The sequence below is a fragment of the Eumetopias jubatus genome, unplaced genomic scaffold (assembly GCF_037043125.1).
Source record: "Eumetopias jubatus isolate StellerSeaLion01/CBP00866 unplaced genomic scaffold, mEumJub1_p1.0 scaffold_6, whole genome shotgun sequence".
Lineage (NCBI taxonomy): Eukaryota > Metazoa > Chordata > Mammalia > Carnivora > Otariidae > Eumetopias > Eumetopias jubatus.
In genome coordinates, this window is record NW_028274812.1 from 36,831,938 (window position 1) to 36,844,642 (window position 12,705).

A 12,705-nucleotide genomic window follows, 5' to 3' on the forward strand; every position below is an offset into this window, starting at 1 on the left:
GATTATTCAAATATTAGTAGTCGTGCTGGATCTGGAACCCAGGTCTTCTACTTCTCAGTCTACTTTTTCCCAACAGACACTGGGGATTCTCCCTTAATGGAATCTTAGGTCTCAGTCTCTACCATGAACTTATGATGCCTGCTACTCGTCAAATGCTTAAAGGTCAGATGGAACCCTAAAATAAGGTAGTATTTTGAAGACTGGATTAGATTCTTGCATAAGACATAATGACAGTTAAAAGCTATTAAATATATATTTAATTGGGCAATCATATTCTTTAGTACCACTGAGTTTTCTCTATAAAACTTCCAGAAGAATTTTAGTGACTGCAGATGGTAACTAGGTCTCTTGCCAAAATTACAAATAAGGAAGAAATGCTCTTATCAGATAAGAGGCACCTGTAATCATATTTTTTAAAATGAATTTTTGAAAATATTCAAAATTTTCAAATGTGAAAAAATGTAGGTATTTTGCTTAAAAGTTTCATGTTGTTGAAAACTCTTTGGAGCAGAAAATGGGATTTCATAGCACTCAATGGCATTTAAACAGTAAGCATCCTCAGCACCCCCACAATCCTTGGGAATGGAACATTCCATTCTTTTCAGTGTTGCTGGATAAGTACTTTAAGCAGAATGCTAGTAATATTCCTGAATGGAAAGATCTGATGGGCAGGATTAAATAGAAAAAAAAAATGGTCAGTAAATTTTTACAGATGTATATTTTACGCTTCATGAATTTTGTTAAGGTATAACTGCAAAGTATTTCAAACTTACTAGATTGTCCAACAGATGGTAAATTTAAGATAATCCAATCATTTTAAACCTGAAGAAAATATTCACAATTAAGAAAGTAACCCACATTTTTCCTCAAAATCAAAAGCAAGGTAAAAAAATCTATATAATTTATGATGCAACACTTCTCAAATGATCATTCTCAAAAGCATGCCAGTGTACCATGTGCTGTTCAGAGAAGAAATAGTTCTAACCAACTAAAACACGTAATTTCAACACACTGTCTTGCATGATCCTTACCATGCTCTCAGAACTGAATGATGTTTTCCTAATGGTAACCAAAGTTGATTCTTACATTTCATGAAATATAATACCCACTCTGATGGTATTTCAAGAATTCACTACTTGGAAAAGGATTTTTTGAGGGGTGGGATGAGTGGATAGCAGGGAAGTAGGAAGAAAGGTTAGGACAACATCCAAAATGAAACATTTAGATAAAGCGGGGAAAGATGATTTAAGAAATCACTATATGCAGAATAGTCTTATTTTTTGATACTTCATTCTTATAATTGCAGAGGGACAATTTGGTCTTAACTCTGCTTAGCATTCTGATAATTCCACATGATATACGACCAACATTACATAGAATTTAAAAGAATAACTGCATTAAAAAAAGATTAACCATGCAATTAGAAAATATTTTTAGATATTTAATAGTAATCTGGGGATCTCTGTCCAGATTTAAATATTTTAAAATGATCAGATGACTAATAAATTTGTTTTGTAGTATTGTGGTATGTATGGTTTCCCCATAATAACTTGAAAATCAAATGTAACTACATGTTGTAATTTCTATTCATTGCTTTCTGAGGACCTAATTTGTAGAATATTAAATTCTGGGTAAATATTTAACAGAGAAATGATTTAGCAAAATTTATCTACTTATAAGTTGAAATACTGTTCATTTTTCATGTTTAGAGGAACAATAAATCAATTTCACACTCATTCTTATATTCTCAATTACTTTAGATGGAATAATTTGGGATTAAAAAGACAATATTTAAAAATTATCATCCTTAATGTTCTAAGTAAAATCTTCTATTTAAGTAATAAACAAAGAATTAAAATAGTATAACAAAAGCATATTTTAAGAAATAACTCTGATAGTGTACTAGTGAATATATTAGAATTTACAAAAATAAATCTTTTGCTTATATTTAGATACTGACATTACTGCCTAAGAGTTTAAATTTGTGACTTTAATTCATACAGATATCACATGATATGTTGCAGAATATGCTTTCGTTAGCAAATTTTACTCATGTCTCCTATTTATTAAATGTTTCTTTTTTTTTAAAAGATTTTATTTATTTGACAGAGAGAGACACAGCGAGAGAGGGAACACAAGCAGGGGGAGTGGGAGAGGGCGAAGCAAGCTCTCCGCTGAGCAGAGAGCCTGATGTGGGACTCGATCCCAGGACTCTGGGATCATAACCTGAGCTGAAGGCAGACGCTTAACAAATGAGCCACCCAGACACCCCTAAACAATGTTTCTTTCAAAAACAAAGTAGACTGGTAACTAAAGTAGACAGGTAAGAAAATGCATTGTAGCCAATCTCCAAACCATACTTCCACTCAGAATTAATATTACAAAATGCACAGTAGAATGAAAAATTTTTCTATCTTATGGTTAACTTGTTATTTACCAGAATTGGCAGTGTAATTACCAAGAGTATATCAGAATCTCAAATAATGGCTCAATATCTGAAACAGTGTCGTGAGCAATGACCAGTATATTCCGATAAGATGGTTTTATTTTATTACCATTAAAATTATTTTCCTTGTATTCTTAATCCTTTATTTCAGACATATTTATGAATGATTTTTTAAAAGTTTCACAGATTGTGCAAAGGGAGCTTTGTCATTAGTATACACACAATGGTTTTTCAAAACTTGCGTGTATCTAGAATCTAGACAATTAAAACCCAATTAATAGATGGCATCAAATAAAAAGGATACTACAAAGACATCTGATGTTTCTAACAATAATCTCCTGGAATAATATGATCCTACAATGTCTTCTGAATAATCATATAATGTTACTATATTTAGCAAGCTTCACTATTGCTATTCATTATTACTGTTATTACCAGATATTTAATTCTTTGACATTGGCTACTAATGTATAATAATATAAATATCAGTTCAAAAATTTCCAGTCAACCAGAACAGCTTATTTTCCAAACAAAGTGGATAAATGATGGTCTGGAGACCAACAGACTTATTACTTTAACATAACTGACATCTTCTCTGTGACCTGGATCAGCAGGTAGTGTAAATAGCAGGACACAAGCTCTACCTACCAGCTGTATAGCTTTGTATAAGTTACTTAGCTTCTGTTATTGAAATTCTTTCTCTGTAAAATGGGAATATTAATACCTGCACCTCAAGTTACTACTTAGGAGTCTGAGTGTATAATTCAAGGGAAATGCAGTGCAATAGTAAGGTATTGTGCTTATTATCATCATGGCAAATATGATCTTTACTTTTATTAGCAGATAACCCGGAATTCAGAACCTGACTGTACTAGTTGCAAAGACTGAGCTGGAAATGAGTTAAAAACTGGATTTGGGGTTCTTGATTCAACACTGTACTTAAAGTCCAAACCTTGCCTCTGAAAACACTGCTGGTTAGGGAATTTTGAATAAGGGCTGCATTTCATTTTTATCTTAAATAAATTCAACTTAGTAATCTCTAGGAGCTGTATATGAACCCAAATAGGTAAAAAAGTTATTGTGTATTTACTCACCCATAACTCCACTGGTATTTTTTAAGGTACAAAATTTATGTTTAAAATGCTCTTTCTTTTATAAGATCACTAGTTTTCACAACGTAGGGACAATTGGTATAGCAGTTGTTTCAGGAGAACAGGACAATACTACTGTGGCTTTATCTGCTACACCCTGAGGATTAGCCATGATTCCTTAGACTTGACAATATTGAACACTACAAGCAAATGTCTTTTTTTTTCTTTTGGCAAGAAACTTTTCTACTAAAACATTCAAGAGACCACTTAAAAAAACTTTGAAAAAAGTTCTTACACCTTAATTTTCTACCTCTTGTATTTTAAAAGCTTAGAAAAGTGAAGCTATTTAACTACAGGCCAAAAGGGATACTCTTAAATTTTCACATTAGTTGTCTCTTTTAGGAAAAAGTAAAGACGGCTTTTTTCTAAAATACCTTATCTTTCATTAATTTTTTTCCTAGACCTCATTGGAGGAAAAAGTTCTTATACGTTTCTTTCAGAAATTTCCAAAAAAAAAAAAGCATGTGCACATGCAATTTGGCCTTGAGTTTCTAGACATTTCATAAAGATCTCTCCTTACCCTCCACTCCTCCCCCATTCTCCAAAGGCCATACTGCACCTGCCAAGAGCCTGGGTCTGTCTCCTCGGAGGACGCAAGGGGTCGCCCCTCTCCCAGGAGTGTACCAGCAAACCCAGCCGCAAAGGCCGACTCAAGGGCGAAGCAGCAAGGAGCATCCCTTGCTACGGAAGCTCTCTCCCAGCCCCACTCTCACAGAATAATTGGAATTTTAACCCAATGCCACCCACTCCCTCTCTCACCCCCCGCTGCACAACCAGAGGGCGCCTCCGACTTGGCCTTGAGACGATTAAGGCCGGTCGAAAAGCAGTTCGCCTTTTGCCTGCGATTTCTCCGGAGTATGAACCTAGAGGTGCGCCACCCGTTGGTCCCCGCAGCCTTGGGGCAGCATCACCGGGCAGCTTCCTGCACGGTTGTTCTCGGCGGTCAGCTGGGGGAGGTGGGAACCAGTAGATGGCCAGGTTTCTTTCCCGTGTCTTCCTTCAAAAACAGGGGCCCCCAAACTGCAATCGGAGGCACCTCTACACTGATGCTCAGGACCCTGTCCCGCCCCAGCACTTGTGTAGCTTCAGGCCCTGGGGTCCTCGGTGGGGTGAGGGAAGTAGTGAGTCAGAGCAATGTAAAGCAAGAGACTGCCCTTGGCCCCGGCATCCGTCGCCCCACCCACCTGAGATGAAGTGTCGGCGGACCGGCAAGGCGAGGAGACAGGGACCACCAGGGCGCAAGGGCAAGGCTCAAGCCCCAGGCCGCTCCTTCCGTGAGGCGGCCGCGCGGCTTGAGTGAAAGGGTGGATGGAGGAGTTACGAAGAACACAAACCGTGCAGAGGCCAAGAAGAGTAAATCGGGTGCCCCGACATGTTTAGCTTGGGCCCTCCTGCCCCTTGCTACGCGGTCCCAGAGGTGGTGAGACCTAGCCGGAGCCCCTGGCGCTTGGGCCCAGCTACGATTTTTAAAGGCAATTTTCAGGTGAATCAGACCTTGTCTGCCCGAGGCTAGTGGCACAAAGGGAGCTTTCAGGGGACCCTCACGTCCAGGGACAGGGCAGAGACAAACAGCGTCAGAGAAGCGATCACTAGATCTCCACCTCACACAAGCCTGGGCTGTGTCCCCGCAGCTGCACCCGCGCCCGCCCCGAGGGCCTTCGCTGGCCGGCGCTCCGAGAGGGGGTCCGCGCGCGGGACCCGTCGCCGCCAAGCGTCACTGGCTCCCCGGCGGCGGCGGTCTGAGGCGCCACGGCAGTAGCCTCGTTCTCTGCGCCCCGCGAGCTCCGGGAAGGGTTTTCCCTCCGTGACCCCGCCAGCGTCCCCCGCGCTGGAGCCAGGGTCGCCCGCAGCCCTGCTATTCGCGAATGGACTCCCCACGACGCGCCAGGCTACCCGGGAGCAGGGAGAGGTGCCATTCTCGCGCCTGTCTCCTCATCTCTGGAAGACGCCACCTTTCAGACAGACCAACCCGGGTTGAGGGTGCCCTGGGGTACCCACCCGTTCAGTCCCAGCGAGGGCACTGTTTTGAGACGACTTCACAAGCCAACCTTCCAAGTGACAGGAGTCAGGATAAGGGGCAGTGAGATGGGGAGCCTGAGTCCTGAGGGGGAACCCCACCCTCTGTCTGTGTCTGCCCCAAGGGACCCCTGAAAGAGCCTGAAACGGTACAAGCGCTCACGCGTGACAGGCAAGATCGTAACTGGAAGGGCGGCAGCTCAGGCTCCCAGCGGCGGGCTCGGCAGTCCTTAGACCCTCCCCGGAGTGGGATCGCGAGCGGCTCTGCAAGCGCGTAGACACCCGAACCTTGAGCGCCCCGCGTGCCTTTCTGCTCCATTCGTGCGTGGTTGCGGGGGGCGGCCGCGCAGGCGCTCGCTCCCTGGCTCCCCGGCTGGCCCGCGAGCAATTCGCAACCCGAGCGAGGTGACTCGGCGCCGCGGCCGCACCTCCCCCCCCCCCACCTCCCCGCCCCGGCGCTTACTCAGTGGTCAGGGACATCTCGCGGGCTGGGTGTCTAGGATGCCAGGGGCTCCAGGCCCCCGTCCCAGTGACGGAAGGAAAGCACAAATACCTAGAGCTTGTCTAAAGAAAACCCAAACTCTTCCTCGAACCTGAAGTAACAAGGGGGCGGGAGCCACGTTAACGCCCAGTCCTCCCGCTTTGGCACCCGCGAGGATGCCGAGCAAGAGAGGGGCGCGTGGAGGAAGGCGTGAAAGACGCCGTCAATACCGGAGCCTGAACTATTACCTCCCCTCGGAGGCGTGGGGTGCAGGGCGGGAGGACCGCTGACGCTGGGAACCGACTCCGGACAGGCAAAGAGACCCGACAGGTGAACGCGGCGGGAGGGAGCCAACGTGTAAAAAACCCTGCACTTACTTCTTCGCTGGCGCCTTCCCCGGGAGGCGTTTTGGCTGCCGATGTATTCCATAAAGTTCAAAATGATAAAAAACCAAGAAATCAGTCGCAAGTGCATAGTAACCCAGTAATGTTTCCCTTCCTTTTCTCCTTTTTCTTTTGTTAATTATAATAAATGTTTTAGAAGTATAGGTAGGTGTTAGGCGTATAGGGAGGGAGACCGCAAGCTGCGGACAACTTCTCCAGTCAGATCCGATAGGCGTGCTGGGATGGCAAACGAAGCGGGTCGGGTGCAGGGAAACCAACTATTGTACTTTCAAATTGTCCGAGCCCTGAACCGCGGCGGCTCCGCAAGGGTGGCTGTCAACACCGCGAGCGAGGGTTCCACGAGCAGCGAGCGGCCTCGCCGGGGCGGCCGCAGGTAGCATGGTGAGGCGCGGCGGCGGGCGGGATCCGGGCGGGCGGGTAGCGGCGGCGGCGGCTCCTGGGGCTCAGAGGTGGCGGCGGCTGCGGCGACAGCGGCGGGGGCCCGGGGATCGTAGGGGAGCGGGCGCCGTCGGCACCGCGGCCATGGCCAAGGGGCGGCGGAGAGACCCCGAGCTGCTTCTGCTGTTCGCGAGTAGGAGCCGCTCCAGTGGTGGAGGGAGGGAGGGAGGGAGGGAGGGAGGGAAGGACGGGACGAGGGAGGGGGAAGGGGGGATGGCTGCGGGGGGCGGGGGAGCTCGGGGGCGGGGAAGGAAACTGCTGGAGCAACAACCCTGAGCGACCTCAATAACTTTCAATTTCAAGAAGGAAAGAGGGAGCTGGAAAAGTACAGGCGTTGCGATTTGGCAGAGGGACGGGAAGAGGCGCCTAAGGGGTCCCGGGTCTGCGACGGAGCATCTCTGGACACTGCAAAGAAGGAGAACGCGAGCCGGGGGGAGTGGGGGAGGCACAGCGCGGCGAGAAGAGCCCCTCAGAAGGCAGCTCTCGCGGGGAGAGGTGGGCGCGCTCGCGCCGGGAGTGTTGAGGCCGAAGGTCCCGGCGGGCGCGAGACCCCCGCCCCCCACTTCTGAGCCCGGCTGGTCTCCACCGCCTCAGGCTGGGCGCACCAGGCTCTCCCCGCGGAGCGCCCCTGCTACCTCGAGCCGCCACCCCCCACGCCGGCGCGCCACGACTGGCCCCAGGGCAGCTCGCCCCTCGCCACCTAGGCAGATCGCTGGGGGGTTTCTGTCTGCGGACTCCTTTCCAGTTTTCTTGAGCACCCCTCCGTTGCTTTGCTCCCTTTCTTTCTTCCTTTCAATAAAGGTAGCTGCAGTTGGGTGCCGGGCGGCTGGTCCGGAGGAGCTCAGTGGGCACTGACGGTCACTTCGCCCGCGGGTTACCTGCCCCGAGTGGGAAGGACTCAGCGGTGTGTGCGTTCAGGACCGTCCCTTTGGAAATGCAGTTGTACTGCCGCTTTCTTCCAAACTGAGCCTTTGCTGCGGCTCCGGGAGATTCCTCCACCCCTCAGGCAGTTCTCTCCTTAGTCTGATTGCCCTCGCTTGGCGCGCGCGCTCTCTCACCCTCTGTCTCCCAATCTTGAGAAGATCTGTTGTGCAATTTGATTTCTCGTCTAGGGAAGAGGGAATGATATTCAGAAAGATCTTTCCCAGTCTTAGGGGAGGAGGGGAGGGTCCACTACTTCCTCTGTTCCCAGCGTAGGTAAGGGCCCCGTGGCAGCGGAAAATAAAGTCCGCTGGTCCACCCAGGGATGGGAGAACCCAGGGCCGGCATTTCTGAGCGGTGTACACCCTGGCTGTTACTAGTCAATGGTTAAGCTTCCCACCTCTTTCCTCCAGTAGCACAAGTCGATGAGCTTCCAGAAGTTACTGAAGAAGTATTATTTGAGTCACAAGCCCCCAAAGTGATTTTAATATAAACTAATAGGTAGTTGTATTTAACAATATTCGAAGCACTCTACATTATAGCATTACAGTCTTACACAGCCTCCGAGAGGTCACTTTGAAAAAGTCCCTGATTCAGAAACACCTTGCTAATTCTTTTGCTCAAATAATTTAGGTTTAGAAGATAGCCAAAGCCTTGCTGGAAATCAAGTAAGATTTGTATTTCTTTCTTTTTCCTTCATTTATAATCCCTAAACTGGATTGCCTTCTATTTATGTGTTTATAAGTGAGGGGGATAAAAAAGTTACCGCTCCTAACCATCCCATTTTGCAAGCTCGCAATACTTCAAATTGTTGCCTTTCTCTAAAGTCTTCAATGGTGTAGTTGTTATACAGCCCGGAAGAGAGGACTGAGGGGATGAAATGGCCTGGAAGCAAAAGGAAAGGAACATGAAAGATACATTCTTGTTAAAGTGCTAAAAGTTAGAATCTGAGAGTCTGGCCTTTCCTTGATAATTCCTTAATTAAATTATTAGTTACTTTGCTTACCTGTATTGGAATTTTGAAGGTAAGAGTAGTTTTCTTTAGATTTTATATTATGGGAAAGACAACAACCCCAGTAAGGTTATGATTTTTGGCTTATCTTTAAGAATTCCCATTTGCAATTCTTTCTCTGTGGTAGAATGCTATTTTCTGTACATTGCAGGCACACACACACACAAACACACTCCCCGTCTTTATCTGTTGCATAATGTCCAGTTGCAAATGACTGGGTTTATCCGTTTGAACCAGAAAAGTTAGAGATAACAGGACGGTTCCAATAATGATTATCCAAAAAAGGAGCTACTCTATTTTTCTATGCCCGTCCCAGTCAGCATTGCTTTCCTTCTTACTTAATACCTCAGATCCTGAATATCTGCACCATAAAATGTGGGGGATTTAAAGGCTGTGGGAGGCTCCCTTTGAAAAGGACTCCAGAGACTGCCTTTCTAATCCGGGATACTTGAGCCGGATGGGATGAGATTGCAAAAGGGATGTAAAAAAAGCAATTTAGTGAACAACTTCAGGGAAATAAACATGAAGACAGACATTTACTTTTCACTCTGTATTGTGCAGACATATGTTAGTTTGGATGAGAATAGGAATGACAGTGTAAATAAATAAACAAGCAGAGTGAGAAGCTGCAGCTCTTGAGCCATCCCAGGAAAGAAGTACTAGATGCAGTATGCAGGAAAAGCTTGTCAAGGAATAAGCACTGTTCTGAGGAAACATAAGGAAAACATTAAATAGATGGAGAGTGTATTCTTTCTCTCTTGACACTATGCTTTAGAATAACTTTTTCCTGATCCATGTTGCCATACTATTAAATGTGTGTTTACTTGCCTGGCTGAGTTGTCCATTCCCTCAACTGTTCTAGCAGCTTATGGAAAGCATGCCATGCCCTATTTTTGTGCACCATAGTACCTTTTTAAATTTTTAATCAATAAAACAACACTCATAGAAGCCTGTGGCTGCCAATGGATTCCAGGGCCCAAGCCTAAAGCAAATTAAAAACCATAGGCTCAGCATACAAGTCAACATTTGCTTGTTGTTTTTCTCCAGAAAACATTAAAATCCCAGGGAGTTTGAATAACCAGGAATTTAAGAAAGTTGGGCCAGGAGAATAGAATAGTTTTAGATAAAGATGGGGGCTTAAACACGTTCAAACTAGTTACTACAACTTCTCATCTCCCCTTTACCACCTCCCCCCCACCAGGCAGTGACAACAGTAACAAGTTATTTTTGTCCATTGCAGGAATGGCACTTTAAGGAAAGAAAATGATTGTCATATTGTTGAATCCATACTCAAATATGTGAAAGGGGGTGTGCTCCAGAAAGAGAGAGCAAGCCCAATCGTTTGGAATGGGATATAACTAGTAGTGATGAGAGATATTTGGCAAAGTTCAGGCTGACATCAGTCATTATACCACAGAGCTAACATGCAGATCCTGAAAATGCTCAACTCTCTAGTTACTCAGATCTGGAGGCATCTGAGTAAGTCAAACAGGGTATTGCTGGCGGGGTCTATGTAACTGACGCAGCTAGATGTCATCCTTGAAATATAGAACAGACAGCAATATTTAAAAGCCATTGAAATTAGCAGATGAAGGACAGCTACTATTTTTAGAGTGAGAAATAAAGGAGACAGAATTATTATAGCAATTTTAAAAAATGATTAAATGGTTATATAGCATTAAGAAAATGAGAAAGTCAAGAGCCATGATGGATTACTTTCTGTCAACAAGAAAGAATGTTCTTCCTCCCAGATGAAGTTATGGGACACTTATAAAATTGTGGTGAGCACTGTCTGGTGTGCCTATTTTTAAAAACTTTTCTCTTTCACAAATAAGCTAATTGCAGGGCTCATTTAAAAGTGAATATCTGGTATTATTTAATATAAAGAATTTAATACCTCAGAAATTTTTGATTATAGAGCTTTAATATAAAGAGGCTAAGTGTTGCAGTAAGACGATTGACTAGTAACCTAGGGACCAAGGTGAAGTTCTCGTTCTGTATTTGTCATTGTGTTTCAGAGTTCTTCGTCTGAAAAATGAGAAAATTCAACTAGATGATCTCCAGAGTGCCTTTTAGCTCTGAAAATAATGGCAACATATCCAAAAAAGAGAAGCATACTTGTAATTGCAAATGTCAATGCTATTTCTAGTTATGTAACAACACAGCTTTCACTTACAGAATTGTGTTTAATTGAATAGGCCCAGATTTAGAAATCTCACAAACTTGTTGATTTTCCGGAAATGCCTAATCCCTTAGAATCCTAGATGACTCTGGCCTAGCACAGTATGTCCAGAACAGTTTAATCTCTCTAGATGTCTCTAGACTTTGGGATAAGGAAGAACAGATTTTAAACCCAGGGCAGACACCTGGGGTGGGTAGGAAAAAAGACTTATGAACTTCCCGCAGATACCACTCAGTCTCAGTTCCTGTTTTCAGGAATCCTAGGTGAGAAGGGAACAGGGATTTCATTGAATGAGGACTTTCCTTTTTATTTTGTGTTATTCCTTTCTTTTTTCTATCCATATCTTCGGATGAGGGTTTATATCCATGGCTCTTTTGTCTCAGGAAACTCTTCAGAAAGTCAACAGTGAGGTTTAAGTGGCTGTGGTCACAGCTTTAGGTGGAGGGGTTACTGTCAAAGAGATAAAAGTACTATTAAGATGGAGCATGCAAGACTAGGTGAGGGATAATTTTAATGAGCATTCTTTTATAGTTGTTTTTGCATGTATTATCTCAAAACAGCCTCAAAACACTTGTTTCATAGAGGAGACAACTAAAGCCAATGAGGTAAAGTCACTTACCTAAACTTATATAGAAACTATTCTTGTGATTTTATATTACCCCAACATCTATTTTCTCTGTCTTCCCTGACCCCAGGATGTTGACTTCTATGGACCAGTCATCAGAGCTTTCTTCCTCTGCTTTCTGGTTAGGTTCAGTCAATGGCGACAGCAATGGGAGCATTCAAGAAAGAGTGATTCTGCTCCCTCCCTGCTTTGGCATTACTCTGGAAATTGATGTATTCCTCAGGGTGACTATAGCTTTGTTAAGCAGCCCTATTCCCTGGCTCTAGCTCTCAACCAGGTTTTGATGACACCATCTACTCACCCTGCCTCTTTAGGCCTAGGAGTAGAAATGCTAGTGCCTGGGTTCCTCAACATCTCCTGTTGCATCCCTTAACTCTGCACTATTATAAATAGTCCTTTTGTAAAAGTACCTTCCAAAAATTCTTGCTGGGTCTTTAAGTGACACGTAAGTATCAGAGCTGGGGCTTGAAAGCTGATTAAGAGCCAGTGATTTTTTTTTTTTCCATGTTATCTGGCCTCTCCAGAGGGTGCACCTTGATTAAAACTGAGTTGGGTGAAGGGGGGAGGATGATCAGGGAAGGCTGGAGGGTTTCAGCCAGGAATACTTATCAAGTAAGGAGGATGGCATAGCACAGACATCTGAGTAAGGCCATGGGCTAAACCAGAGTGAATAACTAGAATCAGAATGGCAAGGCGCAGAGCAAAGCTCATGTTCAAAATTGTAGCCAGGCATTAGAAATAAGGTGAGAAACAGGAAAGGAAGGAGCAAGGCAGCACACAGCATCAGCAAAAGATGAATGACATTGATTGTAAGGCTGTTTTGATTAAGTTGCTTTTTATTTATTTATTTTTTTCCTGCTAGATCTAAAACCAGTCTTGAACACTCCATAGGTAAGTAAGGGTACCTTATTGGAAAGGGTAGTAAAGGGTAACAGCTAATGTAAATCAGTAGTCCATTCATCCCACAAATGTTTGTTGATGCTGCCTGCTATGGGTGTCTCCAGGCTAGACAAAGAAGCAGAGTTTTAT

General features: G+C 44.5%; 1 protein-coding gene across 1 annotated transcript in view; it reads right to left on the bottom strand.

The window, feature by feature from the left end:
- The window catches only part of RSPO3 (R-spondin 3), an 88,145-nt gene extending 81,577 nt beyond the window's left edge, over positions 1-6,568 (bottom strand). Inside the window, exon 1 of the mRNA XM_028116996.2 lies at positions 6,472-6,568. Coding sequence (XP_027972797.1) covers positions 6,472-6,568 — 97 coding nt within the window. The remainder of the gene's footprint in view (positions 1-6,471) is intronic.
- Between the last annotated feature and the right edge of the window lie 6,137 nt (positions 6,569-12,705).